Source organism: Patagioenas fasciata, chromosome 4 (assembly GCF_037038585.1).
Source record: "Patagioenas fasciata isolate bPatFas1 chromosome 4, bPatFas1.hap1, whole genome shotgun sequence".
NCBI lineage: Eukaryota > Metazoa > Chordata > Aves > Columbiformes > Columbidae > Patagioenas > Patagioenas fasciata.
Genome location: NC_092523.1, coordinates 5,063,362 through 5,090,818, shown reverse-complemented (window position 1 = coordinate 5,090,818; position 27,457 = coordinate 5,063,362). Strand labels below are relative to the sequence as shown.

General features: G+C 36.4%; 1 protein-coding gene across 4 annotated transcripts in view; it reads right to left on the bottom strand.

The window, feature by feature from the left end:
- Positions 1-776: 776 nt before the first annotated feature.
- CTNNA2 (catenin alpha 2) overlaps positions 777-27,457 on the bottom strand; it is a 529,887-nt gene continuing 503,206 nt past the window's right edge. For 3 of the 4 annotated variants that reach the window (XM_071808451.1, XM_065836058.2, XM_065836061.2), the window contains 2 exons: positions 15,806-15,949; positions 777-1,925 (listed from right to left, as the gene is read on the bottom strand). In XM_071808451.1, the coding sequence (XP_071664552.1) occupies positions 1,638-1,925; positions 15,806-15,949 (432 nt within the window). In that variant the 3' untranslated portion in view covers positions 777-1,637. The remainder of the gene's footprint in view (positions 1,926-15,805; positions 15,950-27,457) is intronic. The other variant, XM_065836059.2, reaches the window with a different exon arrangement.

The following is a 27,457-nucleotide window of genomic DNA, read 5'->3' as shown; positions in this document are numbered from 1 at the left end:
CACAACTTCTAATGTATTTTGATCATATGTACCATCTCCAGTTCTGATTAGGGAATCTTTTTACTAAACAGTACAAGTAAACAAGGCAAAAATAGTAATTTCCTAAAAGGTCTCTGAGAGTGAATTTCTTTATATAGATTTTGTAGGAGGGCAATAGAACAAAATTTGCTACATTGCTGTTGTAAGGAACAATCAGCGTATCTGAGAGAAGCAAATATCTCCCAAGAACACAATATGGGATATACCTGTCTCTTATGGTACATGTGTTTGTTTATCACAGTGTTTCAAATCCCTTATGATGTGATGAATGTTCTCTTAAGTTGCATTTCTTCTCACAGTGCTTTTAATAGAGGTCTATACAGTGTGACACAAGAGATGATTTCCAAGATTCTGAGATCTCAGCCTTATAAGCTTAATAAATTGAACTTTCTGTATGACGTTTCTGAGGTGTTGTATTTAAATAAATAACTTCAATTCGCACTTGACACATATGTCTCATATATACCGAGGCTTAAAGTTGTCTCAGATTTAAACTCTGGTTCTGACGCACTGACCATGTTTGGCTATCCTGATTATAAAAAATGAGAAAATGAATGTAATGTTGTTTTACCTTCACAAAATCAACCAAATTAACCCCAAATAAACAAAAAAACAACCCAATAAACAACCCCCCTCCAAAAAAAAGAAAAAAGAAACGAAGCATGAGGCAAAATGAATCACTGTTTACATCAATTATGATTCAGAAGATATTTCTGCATTAAAAGAGATGAGTCATATTGAGGATTCCAAGATTAAATGAGTTTATTGAGTTAGTGGTTACAATGGTATGTCAGATACCTGTAATCCAAGCTACACCTACATATTTGCCTCTAAATTCTCACACTGGCAGTTTCTGTGTCTCTAAACATTCCATCACCAGGTCTTCTATTACTAATATAATAATAATAATAATAATCATAATATAAAAGGCAATGTCAATCACCATATTGTGCTTCATACTCCACCATAAGGAATTCAATTGGCAAAAGTAAACCTCTGGTCATATTAATGGGTTTAGTTGAAATGTGAGCAATCATAACACTACTAGAATATAAAGAACAAAATATGGTTTAAAAGAAGTATTTTTTAAGATGAATTACTTTGTATCAGATTTAAAAATTCACATACTATAATGAAGATGACTTAAAAGTTATATCATTTCATTATTGGGCCACACATTTAAGCATATTGGCTAGTACATTTTTGCACTGGAACAGAAGCAATACAAGCTTTATGGTCTACCATTACAATTCCATTTTTTTTTTCACGTAATATACCTGCCAACCTAATGTTTCTTGCATGCACAAAAATTTCTGGGTTTAGACTTATTATTTAATCCACACGTACCCCTGTGATGCAAATTCTTTGGCCAATTCAACGCTATAGATAAGTTTAAAAAGTAAGCTTGGAATAAGTCCATTTAACATTAGAAGAGAATGCCCTAAATTTTGGCATTGCAGAAAGTTAATCACTTCGATAGAGTCTCAGGTTGCATGCAAATCGACACTGCTTCCCCCCACCCCATGCCAGACGCATACAAGTCGGCAGGTATGCATACAAAAAAAGAATATAAAACCCTCCTGGTAAAGCTTAGTGGTTTAGAATGAATCCATCGCTTTAAATTCACTTAAGGCCTGTACAGGGGAAATATGTTTCTTCTGGGATCCTCTTCTCACTCTTGTCTGATATTCCTCTGGTTTTTCTCTCTTTACTAGAGGTTTCTTCTCAGGGGCCTTCATCTTCCAAGATACAACCGGTGAGTTCACTGCAGCGGTACCATAGACCTTCTGATATTTAGTAGAAGCCACATATGAAGCTTTCACTGTAAGGACCACAGCGTTCATCAGATTTTTAGCTGCCTGGATGAGAGAAGTGGCACTGTCCAGCTACGGATAGAAAAGAAAATGAAATACAGCAATGTTAGTCCACAACTGAATCACTGGACCATTTCCTGAGTGAAGTTGGGATGCTCTCAGATCTCGTTAAAAATGAAATTAATCCTATCCCTCAGGATTAATCAAGCAGCTTGAAGTAACAAGCACCAGCAACAATATGCACCAAACTGTAAAGGTAAGACTGTGTTAACTCATGTTAAATTTTTGTAATAATTCAAAGGAAAAGCTTGTGTTGTCCTTTTTTTTAATTATTATTCTTTTTGTATGGGTGAAGTAGTTGCCTCTTTTTTTCACAAAAACACAAGACTTCTCACTTAAACCTTTAAAAAAATACTTTTACATGTCAAAAACTGCAAAACAGGTCAACAGGGTTTTTTTCCAAGTATTCAGGTTTGTTCTAATTATTCCTATTAAGCCCAGGATAACACCCCCAATGACGTCTACAGGAACAGTGTGAGGCCAGTGCTGAGCTTGTTAGAGAATCCCATCTGAAAAGATGAAAGGAGATTTTGAAACCCCTAAAGAAATAAAAAGATTAAACAGTTAACTGCAGGCTTGTGTAGCTACTGTAATATTTGAGCTACTTGTGTTCACAAGGCATCTTACTTTATGACTATGCATTTCTCCCATTTACTAACCTGCCTGAGCTTCCCGAGTCCTCCAAATGTGAGAGGCCTTAAGAATTGTCGAACTTCAAACCTTTGGGACTTCCAGACAACAAGCCTGAGATCAAGCCTTTATCCACGGCCAAATCTTTCAAAAGGCTTTAAGCGTATGATGGGACTTCCAAAGCAATGTCTCAATGTTCCAAAATGCAGATTAGGCACTTCCCAAATCCAACCGGACATCCTCAAATTAGTAGGTGCTAAAAATATGCTCTTAAGTACTGTAGCAACCCAGGCTACTGTTTAGGATGTTCACTTATCCCTTTTGCAAATACTGAAAAAGTGGGATATACTCTTTGTGACAAACCCTTTCAGTTCTTCCATGGAAGCTGCCTTATTTGTCTTTTCCAGCTTGTAGGAATGATTTTGTATGTAATATTACTTTAACTCTTTAATTCTACCCCACGTGCTTAGTAAGTTTTTAGCTATTTTGAATTAGTATGAAAGGACTGTCTCCCTCCAAAACTTTCCTGCTCCATACTTTGGGAAAATACAATTCCTTATCATAAATTCTAAGCATGGTAACCAGGATAAATACTCATAAGGCAATAAAAAAAGACCATATTATACTTCACCTTGAGTATTTTGAATCATTAACAGAAGAAGAGCTCAGGAGAAACCTCTTTCTGAAGTGTCAGTGGCTGACGTGAACAATAATACATGTTACAGAAAGTCTGTGTCTGGAACCACATTAATCTATAGACTTACCTATTATTTTTTATATCCTCAGCTGTGGTGTTCAACTCATTATGATTCATTAAATACACAAACAGGTACATACAGTGAGGTGAAAAACAAGAAAGCATTTCAATGATTTTCACGTACTTGGTGCCATTCCCTGAAATGCTCAGTTAATTGCCTGCCCCCAGTAAATATTTTTCCTCAGGACTGATTTATATTTTCTGTTAGTGAAAGAAACTAAGTTAAAAGATGGAAAATTACATTAAATGGCAGAAACATGACTGTTCAATAGGGAGTAATGAAATATAATTCAGTATAGTTTTATTCTATAACCACACTACTGCATGATTTATAAAGCAATCTGTATGTTTGTTGGGAAATAACAGATCATACTCTATTATATTAGGATATTCTAATTTACTGCAGAGATCTACAATCAAGCATTATTCATTGTTAAATGTTTCTTTTGGAAACGTTGGTGGATTGATATTGAATATAAAGTGATGGCGTCAAATAGTATTTACTTTATAATCAATGTGGATAAACTGACTGGATCAAGCCTATATTACACACTCCTGAATGAATTCTATTTATTGAAGGTTTCTAATAGCCTCACATTTTCCAGCGTTTCTTTATGAAAAGAGTTCTGGTAGCTGTTTTACATGGGCCGTATATAAAGGAACAGAACGATTAAAGGAAGCATTTTGAAATGAGGAGGCACGTAAATTAGATGCTTAAAACCATACAAAAAGATGCAATCTACATCTTTAAACACATTCATAATTTTATGGAGTAGATCAATAAGGGTGAGCAGAAGCACGTGCTTCTGCAAGATCAGATGCGGATTGCAATGTCTTCTACAAAACCACGTTAACATATTCTGATGCCATTTTAATTATCCCTAGTTTCAATCTGCTGTTAAAGTAGATAACAGCCTCTTATTTTCACCATTATTAATCACATTTTCCCATGCAGATACTTAGTCCTTGCCCTTAATATCCATTAATATTGTAAAATGCTTTCAAGTTCTGGAATTAGAAAAGAGACATAAAACCCCCATAACAGTATTAGGCTATGAGTGTTCTCCAGAATCTGCTGGTAGCCATCCCATGTATCCAATTTGGCTACCTAAGCACTTCCAGTGATTTTCTTATTGCCTCCAGCTCCTTGCTTGTATTATGGCTCAGTAAAGAAGAATTAAACTGAATGAACATCATTCCCATTAACATTTAGATCCTACCACGCCACCGTGTTACTTTGTTTTTAAGCTGTGCTTTGTAATCAGCAAAACTACGGTGGCATAAAGCGGGAAGGAGGCAGCAGTGAATCAAGCCCTTAGTGCATTAAATCCTTAAAAAATTTGGGCATAGAAGCAGATGCGTTTTCCCAAACAGATAATGTTAATAATAATAATAACAACAAATAAGAAGGAAAATTAACATTTCAAATGAAAGTACCACTAGGAAATTATTGCGCAGTACAGAAGGAAAACTTCACTCCCTAGTATGGTTCAGGGAATTGTGAATAGAACGACAGCTTTCTGTGCTAACAGAGCCTTTGACTTGCTACACAAAGTAATAGTGTTCTGGTACTTAGATCTCTTTACAAATATATTTGCCTCCATTTAGGAGAAAAAACCCTCCTAAACATAAAAGATAAATGTAGGTTATCAGTCCATAAAAGTCCAAGAACAGAGAATGCTAGAGAAAATTCAGAATTCATAAAGAACTTAAGAATCACTACAATGGACATGGTCGCTTATCCAGGTTAAAACTGCCATCTGCCCAGGGATGGCATAAATCATTCAGAAAACATATATATATATATATAAGATTCTGCTACAAGCTAACTTTGCAATTAGTGAATGCAAGGGTAGAACACTTGAGCTGCAGAGCGCAATATCTGCCAAGAAGATAATTTCAGGGCTTTTTTTCCCCAAAAAATCTATAAGGCTTCGAGGAGTTTTTGATCTGCTTATAAGCTGTGCTGCATTTTTCCTACACTATATGTGGAATTTTCCAGAATCTTGTGACAATCATGATTTTTTGCTTCTTTTACATAGACACATAATCTAAGTAAAATAACCAGCAATTACAATACCAAAATAGCTGAAGAAGCGGGAGAGAATGAAGCTGGAAAATTTTGTCCTTAACAGTAACGCAAATGAAAAGAGATGTTCTCCCTGCGTTGTCACACCACTGTGATGGGGAAGGACTACACCGCAGTGTTTAGAAAGGGGAAAATTTAATTTCCGGAGATATCTTCATTTTTATAACAAGAAATAATACCACAAAAATGGAAATAGAGAAAAAAACCCTGTAATTTCAGTGAGTAAGCATACAATATAGGTAGCTTTAAAGAGAATATTATTTAAGCAGATTCTATATTACTAATTTTTACTTTAATAAGCCTCAACAAGTGGGGGAAGACATCAAAAGAATTGGCTATAATTCCTAGTCTGGAAATTTTTGAGCAGTGCAAATAGAACGACCTGTGAAATTATAGGCCAGTTCAGCTAACGGCACTTCCAAATAACTTAATGTCTATGATAGAATCCATAAATATAGGGAAGAAAGAAATACGGTTCATGGTAACCCAATGGTTTTGTGGGTAAAAATATTTTCAAAGTAACCTACATCATACTTTGATGTGATTAAACTTAGGATTGCTTAAAACAATGCTGTTGATATAACTGGACCTTTGGAAGGTGTTTTGCTTGGTATCACATGACAGTTCAATTAAAAACTCGTCTCCTTCTGTGCAGACATTCAAACCCGCCTGGACCCCTTCCTGTGGAACCTCAGCTGGGTGTTCCTGCTCCATGGGGGGATTGCACTGGATGAGCTTTCCAGGTCCCTTCCAACCCCTCACATTCTGGGATTCTGTGATACAAAATTAACAAGGCACACACAGAATGATTCCAAATTCTCTAATAGCGGAGTTTCCAAAAGCATGTATACACACCAAAAAAAATATTGCTAAACAGTGACTTTTTGCAGTGGACCCTTGGAGAAACCATTTTCCAGCTTTAAAATATTCATATTTCTGTTAAAAACGTGGAACCTGAACACCAAGGAAATGGAAACAAAAATATAATGAACCTCAAGAACAAAAACCATCTTATATGGGATTCAGTCAGATCTGTTTTGTCCATTAATGAAGTACATGATTAAAAAATGAGTTGATCAAAGTCAGGAAGTCCATAGTAACAGAAGGCTAATAATATTGCAGGTTCAACAGATTAGACAAATATGTAACAACTTACTGGTTGAAAAGTGAAGCAGGTCATTTTAGCTATTAATTAGCTGAAAATTTTTAGCAGTGATATTAATTAATCAGAAGAACTCATGAAAGACAGTGATTCTATTTCTAGAAATTGTGAAATCAATATTGAATGTTTTTGCTTAATATGTACACTCTAGTTTCAACAGAACTATTGGACATTTTTAATGCTCATTAATTCAGAAGCCTATGTATTAGTTATGCAGAAAGACAGCGCAGATGCTAACAATTACCTATATTGATCTTGTATGAATGCAAAAAATAGTAATTAATGATAAATAGAGTTTAGTCTGGTTTACTTTGCACAGATTGGGAGGAGAAATTGTCATTTGTTTAAAAGGTTGGAAAAGAACCTGTAACCCTTTGAATACTCTTGGCTGAGAATTGATTTGTGTCCTTCAGGAGGTAATTTAGGCATTGCCAATCCCTTAGGGCTATCTGTGAAACTGGGGTGCGCTCCCCGCTTGTCCTGCTTTTCTAAGCAAGTTCTTACTTTTGTGGACAGGTCACAAACAAAAAATCACAAATCAAAAGTCAATTAACAGCTGCTTAAGCAACTAAAGGTTCCATGAAGCAATTATGAGTCTGGAGGATAAATCAGGAGTATCATTTTCCCAGATTACATTCTTATGCAACAGAATATTTTCCTCTCAGCTGTGCTTAATAGTAAAACCAGTCCTACATATGTATGTAAGATAATATATATGTAAGAAATCTTATTCATAATAATTCTGTCTTACATTTTTGTGGCACATTTCATGCATAAAACATGATATTATTAGCGACAGCCCATGCAAGAATGGCCGATTTGCTATGTAAATGCTCTCATCCCTGTGATAGGAGACGTCTGCTATTTGTCAGCACTTCTATGCAATGGCCGAAGTCATATTTAAGTCAGTCACTTGAAAACGCACATAACATTTTTGCTACAGATGGATCCATTGTGAGAAAACTACCCTATGCATTTGAAATAATAAAACAAACTAAATGTCATTGTTGGGAATGTAAGGTGGCTGTCATGGTGTCAGAAAGAGATCTGGGGCTACACAGAGAAAATAGTACTACATTTCTCTTTTCCTAGATACTTATTTTCACATTTGATTCCATTTAATTTACTCCTTCATACCTGTTGAATATTTAATTCATTTTGGGGGTAGTTGTGTTTTATAGGTGGCCAGTCCACTGACTAACTATACTTATCTGCATTTTTTCAATTAAAGGTAAGAAACGCACTTAGTTGTATTTAACAAAGGCTGCCATCTCTTAGGGTATCTTCTGTCCTCTCTGGACTATTGCCATTTAAAAACAGATGTTTAATTTACAAGGTCAACAGGATACTAACTGCTTTATGCCAGTTTGAAAAAACATAAGCATATAAAAATACTCCCAATACCGGCATTCCCAATGAAAGATAAACAAACATAATACGGAGAATTTGTAGAGATGCATTTATATGGTTGATTTACTTATTCCAGGCTATTTTAAAAGGAAAACAGGCTAAAAGACAAAATGATATCACAATTTGCTTTGAGGAGAATACTTAGTATGAAACTAAAACCAATATATAGGTATAAGTATAATCATAAAATACAATTCAACACCGGATATCACTAAAATTGGGGGTGTTATACTTCATTCACTAAATGAAGAAGTAATCTAAGTTTATGATAAAATAAGAATACTAACTCTGTAAAGTATAGGAAAAATATACCCAAATATACCTAATACCACCTAAAATATTATTATCGAATGTCCACCACAGTTGCATTAGTAATTGTAGCAAAATAGTACAATCACATTGACAACTTTAAAATCGTTCTGTCCCATGGAATGCTTTGATCTGAATTCTTGGATGCTTAAAAGGACTTTTATATGGCTCGTCTGAAGACAGGCTCCTACCTAATCTTCCAGGTGAAGATAAAATGTGTGCAACAATGAAGCCTGAACTAAATTGGACAGGATAGGCTAACTCAAATTATAAATGAGAGTTTTTGTTATTGCCAGGAGGCTTAGTGAAGAAAATCAGAGTAAGAAGTCTATCAAAACTCAGTATCAGGCCCAATTAAAAAAGTCATTAATGCAAAACTCTATGTAAGTGGTCTGTGTATCACCACGATTGTATACACCGGTTTACACAGGGGTTCATAGGCCAGAAGTTAACGACATTGAATCTGATGTCACAGACAGAAAAACGCAGACAGGACTCTGTCAAAAGCATCTCACTATGAATTTCCACTTTCATATCCAACTGCAGTTAATCTGAAAGAGGAAATATAGGATATCTAAACAGTCTGTGCTACTGATCTCCCTCCTCCTGAGTTCTGGTTTGTACGCAATTTGAAGATAGGTATCTTTTTTTAAAGCCCAAAGTAATCAAGCGCTCTTTCAAACGGAGTTTTGGAAGCAAACCTTTTGTTCTTTATCTAGAGAACAGGTATAATAACAAGAAAAGCATGTCTTTCATACAGTCTTACCTGAAGGGAGTCCAAATCGTGTCTGGTTGGCTGGGAAGTGTACTCTCAGTGATAAAATGCAGGAGACTTTGGATAAAAATAATCAATAAAACACAGAAACACTGCATTCTTTACATGATAATGTGTTATCTCCTGCTATTCCTCCTGACTTTGTCACAATGAAAACAAAAAGAAAAGCAGCATAATGCAGGATTTCAGACAGCAATGCTGAGAAATGTGATGTTTACCCAACTTCTCTTTTAATCTGAAAAATTGGTCAGATGAATTGGAATAGCGTCATATGCAAGTTATCTCTATGGCTTCAACTGTGAGGATCTCTCTCATCTTGAGGCAAATTTGCTCCTTCCGATAGCTTAATGTCTCTAAAGTTATGCTTGCCCAGGTCAGCACAAAGACACTTTGAAGACAGCTGCTCTACAAGTGAAGCTGGCTTTCCTCAGAAAAGGGCTTGAAAACAATACATCACAGTCCAAATGGATGAAACAAAATCCACTTGTAGAAGGGAAGATAGTACCAGGACAATTGTTCCTCATTTCCTAACGTTTGCCTGCTGCTGTTCATGTGTATTTTATGTCTCATGGAAGCAGATAAAAGGGCTTGATCATTCAATATATTGATCATTTCTGAGGTGCTAAAAGGCTTTTACTTCGTTGGGGCTGAGGGTCCTTGCAGTGCTGCTCAACTCAGTCAGTGAAAACTTTCTCTGTTTGATTCCCTGGGCACTTTCCAGGACCTTACAACAGTATGCAATGAAATAAAGAAAAATAATTGAATATCCACAGTAGTCTTCAAGACAGACCCCCCCATTTCAGCTTTCCAGAAAAGTCCCAGCACTGAAAGAGCTAGCCTAATAATATATGGCAAATAATCTGTAAAGGAAAATCTAACATTATATTCCAAACACACAATTTACAATTAACTGTTCTATTTGTCTGACCAACTCAATCAATAGTTAAATAACATTCAGTGAGTGTTCCTTACTAGAAGGCTTTTTCCCTGGTCAGCTACCGAATATACAATTTGTGAGTGCATTTGTTCATTACATTTCTAAATTTAGCTTGGACTAAATGTTATTAAAAACCAACAAAACAGGTGAGAATTACTAGGTACTGCAAACAAATGAAAGCAGAACAAAACAGAAACAATTTTAAAGGCTGTTGCAGTTGACATGGAAAGAACAAGTACAGGTGACAAGCAAATTAGGAATAAATTGGAATGGGTAAAATCTTGCTCTGAATTGTAAAGGCTCATTTTTATTACTCATTTTATCATGCAAATATTCATATAATCATGGAATACTTTAGGATGAAAAGAACCTTTTGAGGTCACCTACTCCAATGCCCTGTTTAAAACAAACTGAACTAGATGAGGTTGCTCAGGATTTTGCTTAAACTCAGAGTATGTCCAAGGATGGATAGTGTCCCACATCTCTGGACTACAGAACTCCACCCTGGACTTGAATTTCATTGCCCTTGAGGTGAAACTTTTTTTCCTTACATTTAGTTGGTACTTCCCATGTTAAGACTCATGTCTGTTGCCCCATTTCCTGTCACTATGCATCTCCGACAAGTCTGGATCTGGCTCTTCTAGAACCTAATATTAGGTAGTTGCAGGCAACAATATCCCTTAGACTTCTCTTCCATATACATGCAGATGTATCTAAAAGTAATGTAAATTATATTGGCAATCTCATTTTCATAATCATGCTGGGAAATCCTAATTTACTTGGTCTCTGTTCTGTTTGTGACACAGTGTTTTAGATGGTGTTTTCCCTGAACAACAAATGCAGAAGTACCTATGGCCTCAATGATTCACGTAACCCAAATGGTTTCTGTGCTTTTTACCTCAGGACAGTCTTCCCCACACAAAAATAAATTCATTCATCCACATCTCCAAATTTTCCCTCTAATTCAGAATTTATGTAAAGGAGATGAAGGTATAAACTCTTCTGTTATTTAGAAGAATGTTCAAGTGAAAAAGCATCTGCACTGTCTCTTTTCTTATAAAGCTTTTTCCTGACTTAAATATTGTATGTTAGTCATGATTATCTATAGACTCGTCTGCACTTACTTGGCATCAGAACAATTGCGACTGAATGTCTTTTAAGATACGTCAGGAACCAAGAACGGTTCGTAGCTGGTGACAATAGAACCCCCAGAAGCATTTTTCAGATGTCTGTAAATGAACAATTTCTCTAGGAATGCAGACAGGGAAAGTAGTGCTGCTCATAAAAATCATTGAGATGATGTGTTTGGGGCAAGGTTTGCAGAGTCTCCGTTTTTATAAAAGAAGTCTTAGCCTACCTCATCCTACCTAATTCCAGGCTCTGGACCAAGGTGTTACAGGCTCCTTGTCTGCTTGGTGGAGAAGACCTGGAACTATGGAGCACTTGAGATCTTCCATGGGTTTGTTTTTTATGGAGATGGGCCAAAGTACCCCACCTTTTAAATTATAATTAGAGATCCTAAATTGCATTAGATCCTAAAGACAGTATAGTGAATCTGGGGAGTCTGCAAAACAATTGTCTTTGGATTTGACCCAGTAGTCCAAGAATTCAAACAAACTTAATGAATATTTTTAAGACTGTTTTCCTTAATACTTCTCTTTTGATCCCCAAAAGTGGGGGGAAAACCGCAAATTATAAAATACACAAAATCTCTCCAAACTACCGAAACTAAGGAGATTTGGGTGCCAAGAGAGATACTTTATATAGGTAAATTCTCCTTTCAAAATAATTTAAATATTTCTGTCCAGAAGAAAACTAGGCAGTTTCCTTTTTCACCATCTCTATGTTTTTCTGAATATATGGTTTAATACACCTGCCCATGCTTCTCTGTCTTTTTTTTTGAAGGTATTAGTAATCTAACTGGTTCTCAGCATCTACTGAAATGAGAGTATGTTTTCTAGAAATGGCTATTGATCTCCACTAATTACAAAGGGAGCCTGGAGTGAACATCTCATATGCAGCTGTTTACAATTGGCTAGATGAATCACTCTCAACATAACAATGGAGATAATAGGCAAAAACTCTGCATAATTCAAGTATAATCTTTCTGAATAATAAAATATTCAGTCTTCATTTCACCTACTCTCATCTTTTGCACAACTTGAGTGGGTTAGTCTCACCCTGTTAGTGCAAGATTTCTTTAAAACTCTTTCTTAAACCATGCTACTTAACTACAGTGAACTCTTTCTCCTGGTTTTTATTTTCATTTGGCCATCCAGAGTGGAAACTGAAACATAGAACGGAAGACAGAGAAATGCTGGTCTTGAAGGAGGATGTAGCATTCGAAACTCATCCTGATGCTACAGGTCTTTTCTAGCTTGAGCATAGCTCAATACTCATTTGCAGAAGGGAAATAATGACAATATTTGCTTCTGTTTTCGGTTATACAAAGGTACACCATGATGTTTGCCCTTGAGACACTCAGATGGGACTGATAAAAATCCAAAGGATTATGACTGAACAGAATCATGTTGCATGTCAAGATGTGACTGTCGCAGAAAGTCTGAGCCATTCAGGCAGTTCTTGTTTCCCCCAACCACTACACTCAGTCCAAGTGCTACTGAGCATTTTTGTTGACAATTCAAATGAGCTGAGGTCGAAATTGCAATTTAAATCAACATAAAGTGTCCTCTAGAACGCTGTGACTTCTTTTGCTTAAACAAGATTAAAGCAAAAGCAATTCATTTTGAGTCAATGGTGTTATACCAGCCTAAAACTGCAGCAAGAGAGGGCAGGTGATGAGCAGCTCTCTGCCAGCTGACACGGTTTGCGAACAGATGGTGCATTTCACAGCTCTCCCTCACTTCTCATATAGAAAAAGAAGGTAAGAACCAACCCACAAAGTTTTAATTCAACTTGTAAGAGAAATCAGCTTGGCAAATACAGAAAATTTGGGAATTTTACATCGCCATCTTAATCATACTGAAAAAAAATGTTCAATTCCTGTGTATGATCTGGCATCATTAAAGTAGCGCACACCCCTTGCCAGTATGACTGAAGAACATATCTGTAACTTAAATGCTGACCTCCTTAAATATATAGATATAAACATATTAGTTACTGGTTTTGCTTTGAGTCAGTAATACAAAGTATACTTGCAAATGTAAACCAACACAATTTTTAAGAATGCCTTTACATAAAGTAACTTTCAGTGTGCAAAATGCTTATGAAGACTTAAATAATTTACATCAGCATTTATTGGAAGAAGTTGCTCAGATATTTGCTTTAAAAGTTTCATATTACATGCTAAGTAAAATCAGCTGAAATCTAGGCCTTCTTATATTTTACTTTATGTATGTGTAAATAATATATAGTTAAACATTGCAATTGACTGAATATACATTTAAGCCAAAGTTGTAAAATACAGAAATCTGTGCACTTTAGATGTTTTAATTTTATTTTAATCATAGCTGCCAGTAAAATAATTTAACAGGGGAATTAGCTCAGTAAATGTAAAATTAGGCTATTTATTCTATAAGAGTTAGGTTACTCAGGCAAACTCACATCCTGGGGTTGCATGAATACGAAATTGTTATTGGATTTGGCACAGGCAGATTCCAGGTTAATTCTTGCAACAGTTTATGTCATTCTGAATATCATTCCCTTCACAAATTGCCTCCTATACATAAGTCAGCCAGCTGCTAATTTGCTCATTTTACACGAAAAATGGAGACAACAAATTTCTCAGGATTTCAAGTAGTCCACTGAACCTCTGTTCCACAATACCCCCTCAGTGCTGATCACTATCTCTAATTCATCTTAATTACTGAATGATACCAATTCTGATTTCCTGTTCCCAATCCTTATATCAGTTTTAAAAATAGTTTCCCTCTTTATGCCACTAAAATGCTTTCATGTCATTGAAGTGAGATTAGGGGCACGGTACAGTTGGTCTTTATGTTTTACCTATTCTGTGCAAAAATTAAAGTGTCCTGCATCATGCAAGAATAATTATGCGCAAAGACAATTTTGTAAACTCATCAGCAAAGGATGTGCTTAGGATCTAAATTAAATTTTACCTCAAAGCATTTGCTGCTGAAAAGAACAAACCTCAAATCATCTTTAACAGCAGTAGTGCCTATAAAGTTTTCCCAAGGAAACATTAGAGGTTGGCTAACCTGCTTTTCCTTTCCTACTGAAAAGATTAAAGTTTCCTAGGAAAGCTAAATTTGCTACATAAGTTCTTGGCCTTACAAAGGAAGATTTGAAGACCCCAATGTCTGGTTCACCAAAGGAATAAGCAGTAGTAATATAACTCCTTGCACACATTATTCAAAGCTAGAAAAGCTCCCACCTGCCAGGGAACACATTTTTTGTTCTTTGTCCTTATTTTTCTCTCTGACAGGAAGGGAAACGGTCATTAGTGAAAGTTTTGGTAGCTTTGTAAACAAGGCTTTCATCCTCCCAGAATTTCATTCAGCTCTCCTATGCAATGATACAAAGAGCATCACTGAGTCATCAGGGAGGAATATCTATCCATCACAACTGATCAATCCCCAATACATGCCAGTGAGCAGAAGATGGAATGGTCTGCATCCTCTACCCAATTCCTCAAAGCCACCCAGTCACCTGAGAATAGAAGCACTTCATCAATCAGACCATGGGCTACCTCTGCTGAAAACGCAGAGATTGCACTCCTGTTGCCTTTGATTTATAGAGTATGCATTGCTGCCTTTCAGTGCCTTTCGCTGAGATATGACAAGACCCCACACAGAGCTGGTAAAGAGCTTTTAAATTAACCAGAACAGCAAGATTTGTGTTATCCCTAAGGGCCAAAATCTTCATATGATCCTTCTTCTGCCCTTTAGTATGAGAGCTCTGACATCTTGACAACTTTAATAGATACCCAAGAGGCAGAACAAGAAAGGAAGGTCTTCATAGTCCATCTTGTCTTTTTTAAAATGCTGAGGGATATTAAAACAGTGAAGCAATAACACTTGGGGCCAAGGGAAACAGGTAACAAGACAGTGCTTTAAGGAAAAATAGTAATCTTTAGGTATTGAGACAAAAAAAACCCACCAAGAAATTCAGTTATCAATATCCCTGCCCATCTCAAGTTCTTGTCACAGAAAAAAAAAATCAAATGCTTTGATTTATAATTTCAAAGGTTAAATCTCAGTTACAACTCCTGGGATTTGATTTCCTGCTTAATTTTACATCTTCCACAATTTACGTTTGAATTTTATTTCATCTATAGAATAGAACTTATAATTGGCCTATTGTCAATGCACAACTTCATAAACACTCTGGATAAAACAAATAAAAACAGCAGCAGAGAATATAGAAAATAAAAACCCTGTCCTGTATAAATGGGCATTGTCCACAGTTAACAAGGATAAATACATAAATAACACCATCTATCTTTAATTACAGAGTACTTCAGGAAAACGATGGCCCAGCACTACTGTCATTAAATTAATGAAAGTTTATCAGCTGAGTTCAAGGGGACCAGAGTCTGCCCTTTTCACAGTGTGATATGATAAATGCTGAAGGATCAGTTTAAGAACCAGTAAATAGACCACCTCTGCAACAAGATGTGATCATTGCTTTACAGGTGACATTAACTCCATGACTTGAGAACAGTAAGGAAATCATTTTTCACAGGTGACTAAGACAACACATGCAACTTATTCTGTGAGCCCTATGCTTAACAATTAAAAAGCTAACAAAAGCCCCCCAAAACCCATATTCTCATATTTTCTCCCTCCTCCCCCAGATCTATAGAGACAGTTAAAGATAGAGATGAGACAGGAGGTTACTCACCGTCGAGGAGTCACCGGTTCCGGCCTCAAGCGTAGCTCCCTCAGCACAGGTGGGTGGGTGGGTAGAAAGTTGACTAGCCCTGCCCCCATCTATGACATCACACTCTACCTCATAAAAGGTAGTGAAAGTGCTCTGAACTCCAGTCTGATTTCCGAGAGATACAGAAAAGAGATAGTGAGAGAGAGAGCAAGAGAAATATTGTGCCGTAGCGTAGAGATGAGGAGAGGGGACAACGTGTGCTGAAGGAGCTATGCTTGGTCAAGGAAACAGGGACTCTTCCACGATGAGTAACCCCGCTGTCTGGTGGTTCCTCTCACTTGCTCCCATAGCACAGGTTTAGCATGCAAGACCTACAGGGTAGGTTGAATGGGAAAGGGGAGATATTTTGGCACCTTTTTTGGTGAAAACCAAAAAGGATAGAAAGCTATATCTCCATTAAATCTGGTTGGCATCAGATCAGGTATTAATTTGGTTAACAGACTTCCAATAACATTATTTTATATATGGTTTTGAACAGCCGAGCTGCACAAAACCATAAACAATGATGGAAGCAGCTGAAATTCCAGTGAATACAACTGTAATTACACTTGCATCCACCAATTCTGAATAAAAAATACACATTCCAGCCCTCTGGGCTAACCCTTGAGTAGAGTTAAGCCAAAGGGTAGACCACCAAAACCACTATAGGAAGGAGGTCAGGAAAGACTTGTGGGTTTGTTGCATTGAAAACGAGAACTGACAAACTGTGCTGAAAGAACAAGTGAGGGAAGTATACAAATTTTGGGCATACATTTATTTACAGAGCACACTTTAAAGTTCCAGAAAATATCAACAAAATTGTAAAGAATTGTGATGTTTTTAAAGACTGTACGTTTTTAGACAGTGACGACCTTACATGCGGAAGCACTTTTTTTTTTTAAACAACTTCCTAAGAACTGAAACTGGAGGGCTTAAAATGGGATATTCATTCTAATTTATTGTAAATGGAATTTTTATCATCCAAATTCTGGAAAAGAAAGTCTGAGAGTAAACATAATTGCTTATGTTATCCACTGGGATTGTCTTAATAACCTAGCTGTATACTAAAATTGAAAAAAATAGTATATGCTGACAAACCTAACTCCATTAAATAAAACTGCACAGAGAATGGGGGACTCTTCAGTGCCAGTAAAGAATGCTAGCAAAAGATCCTGCCTTTTGGAAGAAGAAAAATGAGTGCTCCTTAAATCTCTTTTAAGAGTGTTAACAGCACCGAGTTAATATCAACATTTTCCCTTAGGTTTTTTGTTGCTACAAGGATCATGTAAACTGTAATCTAGTCATTATTATTTTTTCAGTCCTCGTAATGATTAATGTGTATTCCCTGCTCTGTTTGTTTGGTCTTTGATTTTCTTTTCTTTCCTTCTATTTAAAACAGAAAGTGTGTGACTAATGTCTAGTACCAGTCACTTCATCTAAGAAGAGAAGGCACGTCTTTTTCTTCTTAACCTTCAAAACTTTTAACATGATCTAATCCTGCAGTATCTGCAGATGCTACTTTAAACCAGCGTATTTGTGGATTTAAAAACTCAACAAATCAGCTAGTCCAGTTGATTAAGTGAAGAGCTATTGTGACTGTTAGAGATGATATATAACTTCAGGAACACAATGCAAAACTAGGTTGCATCTGAGTAACGTAAAGCGATGATAGTGCTGTGAATTTCAGTTCATAATTGAATTAAATATATGTCTATCTGATTTCTCATTACATCATCTTGATTTCAAGATACTTCCATATATGAAGACAGAGGGGAGGAAAAACACCTCTGGTATTAACATTTGTGTCTACTAGTCCACCAAAGACAAAAGAGAAATTGAACTTTTAAAGGCTTTTATGGTAAAAAGTACCAAGTAGAAGTCAGTTAAATCATAGCTTAGGTAACCTATGACTTGACTATTGCACCACAATTGTTTTTGCCAAATAAAGTAGGAATATATTTTGATCCCCTGTGACCACCAGACTTCATGAAGCCTAAGCAAGCTTGCTCATTTTGAGCAAGAAGGATGTTCAGATGATATATCCTTAAACATAAGAAATATTACACTGGTAGTACCAGTTCTAAGATCTCCTAAAAAGTCTTTTATTGGAATAGAAACAGTAGCACAATTGAATTCCAGAAGACTGAGGATGGCCACAAAGATTCTCCAGTAACACCACATGATGAGAAATATGGTAGCTTCCATCATGGCAATGTAATATGAGCAGTTTGATAGATAAGGTAACGGATAATACCCCAGATGGTATTTTGGGCTAGCACTGCTCAAATCTGAAATCTTGTTTTGAACTGTTCAGGATGATATCTGTAGTTGATAAAGAAAAAATTAAGGGAAGAGCAAAAAAGATATGACATTTGTGAACACACACTAGCACACATTACTCACCTAAATAGTGAACAAGAGCAGAGAGAGAATATACCTAAGTGAAAACATGTTAAAAATGTATATACATTCAAGAAAGGAGGGGAATCTTCCAAGTATTCCAAGGAATACATCTAGGATGCATGGAAATGCAAAGACAGTAAATGAAGACTTCAAAGTATTTTCTTAAGTGTTGTAAGCTCAGCATAAAGCATAGGGAACTATGTAAATGCAAATAGAGTCATTGATTTAACCATTTGTATCCCACCACTAGAAATCAAGAAGAAAAAAAGTCCATGTTCAGTTTGACATCAAAGATTTGTCAGAGAAAACATCAAAGTACTTTCTGTCTTGCTTAAAAAGATGGACGGATGATGGGAATGGGCAATCACCACTAAATTGCCAGTGGCTGCTTATAAAGTTTGAGTATAACAAAACTGTGAAAAGCTGAGGAATTCCAACTGCACAGAAACATCATATTGGTATAACTACAGAAGGCAAGAATGGATATATCTGAGTAAAAATGTAACTTCTCTAATTTTTTGACAATGGGAACACTGAATCTAGCTGCAGGTATAAAGAAGGATGAAAATGTTTCTGCCATCTTTTGCATCAGATAGTGCTGCTATAATCCAGTTTTATACAGCTTTAATTTGGTCTTTGATGAGATTTAGGACAAATCACTTGTATGTTTCACCTCATTTTCTAATGATACTATTACCTACCTGGTAACCTAGCTCATGAGGTATATTGATGATGTCTCAGTCAAAATTAGAAACAATTGATATTTAAAGAAAGCATTGGAGAGTATCTAACAGTAAGAGGTTAGGATTGTTTTTTCTGATACTGGACACCTTTGACTCCATATGTCTTGATGACTTCATATCAATGCCTTGATTAAAATATACAAAAGAAACCTTTTTTTTTTTCATGCTGTTGCTTAGAAATATTTTTCTGTTTCTCCTATGAGGTAAATATAACAATACTAATACTAATACTAATAATTTCCAAGTGTGAATAAAATATCTCAGAGTTAAAGATATAAGGCAACTTTCAATGTTCCTCACTCGGTCTGATCTCTTCCTGAAGGCTACGACTTCCTACATGCAATGGAAATACATTCCTATTGTGAGTGACATTAAGCACTTTGTCGTAAACTGTTTTGTTCAGTATTTGCAATTGCTTCTGCTCAGGCTGGGAAAACCTGTTGATGTTTTCCCTTGAGGGTATATCTTCTTGTCTGTGTTTCCATGTGTATGCTACTCATCTGCAACTCAGGTTGTCAAGAATTGTAATTAAAGTGAAAGAAATGAATGAGTCTGAATTGAAATTGTTATTCTTTTAGTATCTGCAGAAGCATCATCTGATAGTACTTTAGTACTATCATCTGATAGAACTTTAGAAGTCAGATTAAGTCTCATCACTATCCAGATCAGGACGGTAAATAATTGCAAGAACTGAAAGATGTACTTTTATATAAGAAACGCAGTCCAATAACTCCTATTTTGTGTTAAATCTGTCATTATGTAAATTCAGTTCTCTCATGTGCAAGAAAACTAATTTTGCTTTGAAACCACAGGATGTACCTATCTGCAAATCTAAGAAGGCCAACTCAAAGACCCCAGGGGAAATAAATTCTTATTTAATACAAAATGGTGAAGCTTCGTCCCAAATCACCTCCTTTACAGGCAGTAAGACAGGAAAAGAAGCTAAACATGAGATAGCACTGAAGTCCTCTCTTCCCTCATACTAATTGGGGTACATTAGAATGGTCTCTAAGCCTTGCTAATTATTGCAGGGCTGGTGTAGTTTGTGTATCAGAAAGCCATAATATAGGAAAACAAGCTGGATTGAAGCCATAACTGCTGTAGCAGGGGCGTTTTGGATTTCAGAGTGGTCACTATTATTAAAACAAATGCAGTATGTAATGAAGCTTATATATTAATATTTCCTTCAATTCTCTAATCTTTTTCTATCTTGATATTTGTTTCAAGCCTTAATCTTGAACCTGTAACACTTTGCTTTGTTCTCACGGAATTAAATGGCTTAACATTATTTGGTATCAGAAATGCTTTTCTTTGCAGAAGACTCTTCTAATGAGAAATGTCAATAAATGTAAGATTCAGAAATTCATGAATATTTGTTACCTGATAAAGCACAAGAACATGTAGCCAAAATGCGTGTTAATAAGGATAAAAGTCTGACCTGTCTAAATTTTAACCTTCTAAATGCAGACAAATAGATGGTGTGTGTGCTTCTTGTCTCCATGAATATATTCTAATGAGACAACTGCAGTGTGATTTTCCTTTGCAAATGAAATTCTAGATAACATCTTTCCATTTATGCAGGATATATTGTTTCATATTTATGTGTGTGTTTATATGGGCATTTATATATAACAAGATCTTTTCTTAGTCCTTAAAATAGCCAGAACATTGTAGCTTCAAAAGAACTGAGATTATTTCATAAAAAATATTGTTGAATTTTTCAGTTATTTCGTAAGCTTCATTTAACTATTTTTCCTTACATAATGTAAACTCAGCCCACCACCAATCCACCTTCACTCATCTGCTTCAAAGAAACAATCATAACACTAATAAAAATAAATCAACCTCTCCAAAGTCTTGTGCTTTTCTTTAGGTGGATCATACTTATGATCCCCAGGTTCCCAAAGCTCAGGGTATATACTGATTAATACTATATTGTCCAATCCAGCAACGGTTATAACGGCAAACCATGTGAACTCACCGATGTAGAAATAAGATCCTATGGGAACTTTCACTGAGCTGAATCAAAACGCTGTACAAATATCACTTGAAAAAGACCTCTGGAGGTCTCTTGTACAACTTTTGACTTGAAATGAGTTGATTATCAACATTAGATCTGCTCAGCTGCTGCACTGTCTGCCTGGGATTTGAACCCCTTCAAGGATGCCAATTGCTTAAATTCTCTGGGCTCCTGGTCTGCACTGCCTTTACTGGGAAGCAATAGGTACACTTCATCTAATGAGTTAAATTTTATTATTGTTACATATTTAGAAAAGGTATTGTAAATGGCTTTAAAGACACTATAGATACATCTATTTATGTCTTTTTTTTTTTTTTCCTATTTGTGTTTGAGCTGTTTCATAGGATAACTGGGAATTCTTCACTGTTTTAACTTTCAGAAAACCCTAAGACAGTGTTTCCATAAAACACATAATATATAATGAATATATGACCATTAGGATTTTTATCAGCACTCATTTTGATTAAGCTGCATAACTCACTGATGTCTTCATCCTTTAGGAGTAGTAAATTGACTCAGTGTCAGGATCATAAAATTTTTATGTTATCCACATCATCAGGTAGTCCCTTTCTTGGACAGTGTATTGAGGGACACAGCCTGTGCCAGCAGGACTTCGAGACTCCTGTATTAGTCACAAATAGAATAGCTCAGACAATTTGTTCTAGATAAAGGCTTATCCAAACCTGTATATTTATAAGTATCATGTGCTTCAGATAGCTATATATTTTGGAACAGAATATACTTACTATGGCTTTATTTCACCCTCTGATCTACCAATATATCTTCTTACATTCAAACACATATGCAGAGGATACTTAAATATCTCAATACCAAAAGTCACAACTGAAACATCTCCCTGTGTTTTTCATTTCTTCCAAAGCAGATGACACGAGATAGTTGAATAGAAAGTACTAATAAATCCAGGCCTCTCACTTTCCCCATCTAGTCCCAGCCATCCCATCCTGGAAGCTGTATTTCTACAGTGGTAACTTCAGAGCTGCAGTAAAGACCCTAAGTTTTTATTTTCTCTCCTTGCTTGTTCTACTAGGAGAGTAGAGATTATTGTGGAGTCCAACCAACTTTCTGGTCCCAACTGTATCTCAGTCCTTTCCCACAATTGAAATGCTTTGAATTCATATTCCTATCTTGCTTTTGGTTTGTTTTTTTCTTCCCCTGACCATTTCATATCTCGCAATTTAAATTCTTTTGTTTACTTTATTATTTCCAAAGTCCTTCCCTTTATCCGCTGTTTTCATTCCAAATCTCAAAACTGAACTCCTTCGCATCAACACCACCCAAAACAAACATAATTCCGTGAGTCCTGTCTCACATTATTTCCACAGTATTGGTACATACGATACACTGTTCATATTTGCAAACTCCCGTTTCTGCCATTATAACTTCTTACCCCAATCTTGTGGTGAAACAGTGGGTAAACATGAAAAGCAACTTAAAAAAATGGGAAGGGAAGGGAAGGGAAGGGAAGGGAAGGGAAGGGAAGGGAAGGGAAGGGAAGGGAAGGGAAGGGAAGGGAAGGGAAGGGAAGGGAAGGGAAGGGAAGGGAAGGGAAGGGAAGGGAAGGGAGAGGGGAGGGGAGGGGAGAGGGGAGGGGAGGGGAGGGGAGGGAGGGGAGAGGGGAGAGGAGGGGAGGGGAGGGGAGGGGAGGGGAGGGGAGAGGAGGGGAGGGGAGGGGAGGGGAGGGGAGGGGAGGGGAGGGGAGGGGAGGGGAGAGGAGGGGAGGGGAGGGGAGAGGAGGGGAGAGGAGGGGAGAGGAGGGGAGAGGAGGGGAGAGGAGGGGAGAGGAGGGGAGAGGAGAGGAGAGGAGGGGAGAGGAGGGGAGAGGAGGGGAGAGGAGAGGAGAGGAGAGGAGAGGAGAGGAGAGGAGAGGAGAGGAGAGGAGAGGAGAGGAGAGGAGAGGAGAGGAGAGGAGAGGAGAGGAGCTAAATTAAAAAAACAAAATCACGGAAGTGGAATTATATTCTTAAGCAATCTACCAATTATTTAATGGTCCCGAGGTCCATCTTCTACTTCCCTTCACCAATTTGAGTATATTAATATATGTTATATCCTTTTGTCATGTATTACCACAACCCAAACCCTAGTCTTGCAATCATGTCAGGTTAGACACAGGACTACATCTCTTCTTTGTGGTGTATAATTCTTTGACCACTGTCCGAACACGAACAGAGCAATTATTTAGGAATAACTGCTTACACTCAGCTCCAAGTAAAGTGAAACACTAGCAGACAAACTACAAACTTTCTATTAGCAGTATCTGTTAATCACTAAGATCAGCCTGGTCTTAGCTCAGGTGTTTTCTGCTGAGAACAGCGACAGCTTGCCAGTCCAAGCAACCCATCCGAGAAATACCTACAAAGCCTGGATTATCAGACTGTTTCTGTGAGTATACTTCATGAAGCACTCTTCCATTTCTGTCAGAAATTAAAATTAAAACTTATTTTGTTGCTAGCTAAGTAATAGGAGTAACCTTTTTGCACTCCTGAGAATCTCGAAGAAAAGGAATTTGTTTTGTCAGTTTGCCAACTCTTCCTTCAGCAGATTTTCTTTTACATAATGCTAAATTCTTGCCTGATTCAGGAGGAATTAAATTGCTTTATGTACCAAACTCCAAACCAACATTTTCTCCATCCTCTTCACCATTTTAAATGCAAAGTTTCCCTCTGATTGCCCTACTTGAAAACAAACAAAGGAAAAACCCCAGAAAGACTTTCTGATGTGGGGAAATGAAATACCACATCAGTGGCTCTTAAGTAACTGCTTATGCACAGGCTGTTAACTCAAATTCACTGCAAGGTGGCCTCACTCACTTTTAACAGCAGGTGAACTTCAAATTACCTGACATTTTTCTTTGAGTCTATAGAATTTATAACGAGCAACTTGAAACTTCACTGCACATAAGCAAAAGAACTTGTTTTTACAGCATGAGGTAGTTTAGGGTGATCCGGCCTCAAATGAAGGAAAGGTAAGAGCTTTAAAACATTTTGGTTTAATAGATGTAAAGTGAGAGGGAAACTTTGCCGGCTCACTTAGGTAATTGCTGGATGGACAATGTTATTCTGTGATACATAAGAGATTCATTCTTTTTTGATGAGAACTATCTATTCCTGGTTACCTTATTCTTATCACTGATCAAGAATAAACATAGTTATTTTGCAGTGTATCTTATGTCTGTTAATATTTTTATGTATCCAACCTCCCAGTCCAGCTGTTACAGGAATTTTCATCATGTCCTACCCAAATTTAATGAAATGGCTTCAACCCTTTGACCTTCCTTTTTTCCCCCAAAGTCCTCACTTAACTTTACCAAGCAAGAACTCCTAAATAAAGTCTTAACTAGTCTGGCATCTTCAAAATGTTATAAGAATCCTTCTCTTGTTATTGTAGCTGAGCCTATTATGCTAAGATAAATGGGCCCTTGAAATAATTGGAAATTGGAGGCAGCTAAAGTGTATGTTTGGAGTGTGCTTTGGCTATTGATTCAGTATTTTTGGACAGTGTTCAAAGGTACGTGGCTGTTACTCTGTATGACACTGCAGATCTATCTGGCTCAGAAGTTTCAGACTCTTTGGGCAAATTTTCTGATAATACAGCTGATTATTTCTGTAGAGTTCTAAATCAAACCTGAACACAATAGGGGGCTGCCTTGGATAAGGGATTTGCTTAGGTTCTGTTCAATATAATCCTGCAGGAAAGACTGTAACAAAGCTACAAACATAAACAAGAATTTTTTAAAATGTAAGCTCGTAGCCTAAACGGAGAGTAGGTAAATGAGCTGATCGGCTTTGGAACAGCAGTAAACAGAACAAGTGGATATTTATCCTAGGGTAAGAAATGAATACATAGATCTGTTTTATTGTAATGGTCTAGCTAACAAGAGTCAGATGGGAGTACTAAAAAAATAAAACAGCCCTAGAGTTAGAAGAAGTCTGAATTTTTATCCAAATAAGAAACACCATGGTTAAAACTAGCTCTATTCACCAAAATATCACATAAGGCTATCTATCAGCATGACCTAAGTATATGTAAATGTATTTACTTCACTGACAGTAGCATATGCTCAGCACCTCAAAGGATTCATTCCAATACCATGGTGCAAGTCATTATGAAGCAAATATGCATTACATTAAGTAAACTAAGGCAAGAAACAAAGAAAATGATTTTGAAGTGCTTTTAGTCTGTGATTTTATTAAGGGAGGTTGTTTATTCTTAGAGGGGAATTGGAAATCGAATATTCAAATTTCAAATAACAGAAACATAGATCTGTTCATGGACCAAGGTCAAAGAGACTTTTATTAGAAACAAGAATATGATCTGCACAGATTATAATTTTTTTAAAATATTTTGCATTTTTTGAATATTAATTCCTTTTTATTTTATTTAACTTCCACTTCACCCCTTTTCTCTACTTTCTTCCCCATAATCTTCTTCAAGTTTACTCAATTTCTCACTGGAGAACAGGTATCACATTTTTTTTTTCCTTATTTTACATTTCAAAATTCAATTGGAATCAGGAATTAAGAGTCTCACCTTATAATATAAAGGGCCAAGTCAACAGATAGTCTAAATTGGCCTTGCTCCATTGATATTAATGAGGTTAGGCTGATGTGTGCTAACTCTCAATTGCCAGATCTTACTTATCTGGTGAACATAATTTTGCTATCTGCATGCAGGGAATTTGATGGGAAAGATCAAAGGAGAGAAAGAGCTGGGGGAAAAGGAATAGAAGAAAGAAAGGGGAAAAAACAGTGGGTTCTTTACTGAAATAATTTACACTTCAGGAGTTTGACATTTTCTTACTTTTTGATCTGTTTTTCTATTTGCAGCAAAGTCAGTGATGCCAAAAAGAACCACTTCATATGCTATGCTAGTATCATATCAATCTATAGAGGAAAAAGCAAACAAGATCAGCTTTATCCTTATTTTAAGAGATAAACCATACTGAACTACTGAATCTTCTGGGAAAAAAAATAGAAGTTTCAGCAAAAGATATATAGCACATTATATGTTATGTACACAGTATTTTTGAAGTTGTTGCAACACATTTTTCTCTAACAGAGCTATAAGAACTGTGGGGTGGCTTTCATCTGTCTGTTAGGTTTTAATTGGTTTTATGTCTCTTTTCTTTTTACACAAATATACATATGCCCACACACAGATTCATATATACATATGCATACATTAATTTAATTTATAAATATTGATTAATATTCTTAATGATGTAAAAAATTCAAGCAGCAAGTCTACTCCCCATAATGATTCTGAATCATAACTCATCTTTTAGATTGGTCTGAATTATATTATGGTTCTTTTAAAACACAGTAGTAAATTACAATATTGTAATAATTATCCTGGTGCTTCATATTTACATCAAAACACTTAAATATAGCACATTCACTTAAACTTTTACAGTCATAGGTTGGGAGTCTTGAATTCTGGATTTCTCTTATGCTTCTAACATTGTACTGTATGCGAGTTGCAAATAATGGTATTTCATTTTAATGTAAATAAAATACTGTTTATTTGTAAACGGCTATCCAAGAGAAAATGAAGAAGAAGATGGAAGCAGAAGCAGCAAGTAGACAAGCAGATGTAGATGTGCACTTGGATACCAGATCTCTGGATAGCAAAGGAGCATACAGTACCCAGCACCTCGAAGATAAAACACTATCAGGAAAGCACTGTACTAACTGTATTAGACCAGACAACAAGACAATGCTCTCCAAAAGGGATGGACAGGAGTTCAGCTCTCTATATCACCTCCTGCAACAGCAGAAGAAGCAACTGGCCAATCCAACTTTTCTCTATGTCAGCACTACTGAGTCTTTGGAGCAGACCAAAATAATTTCTGTGGTTGAAGCTTCTTTTGTCTTTATCTGCAACAGATCGCAAAAACCCAACCAAACAGAAACATAATGGTGATGAAGCCTGGTAAGCAGCAGATGCTAACAATGCCAGACTGGAAATGATGAAGTCAAGCAGTTTGGCCACTTAAATTTCACAACGGATGATGATGTTCCAATAACGAATAGATGCTAGAGATTCACAATGGCTTATTCAGCATCCACACACACTGAATAAAGAGACTTGAAAAAGAAACACACAAAACCACAAAAGCCAAGCTGGTAGAAGCACTGATTTGGGTAACTGTTATAGATAGATGAATATGACAACTCAATGAGTATGAAAAGCTGGACCCAGATGGCAGTAGGTAAGAAAAGATCATAGCATTTACGATGCAGCATAGCTGGCAGCGAAACAAGGACAGATCACTCCATTAATATCAGGAAAATGGAAGAGGATCTTTTCACCGCTGTGGGAAGATCAAGGTATTAAAATTACATATGTACATACATCAAGAAGTGAAGATCAATTGCAGGACAGACACAGGAACATTTAAGCAGCTCCTTTTAGGATTGCATATATGACCTCAGAATGTTTGATCCAAGA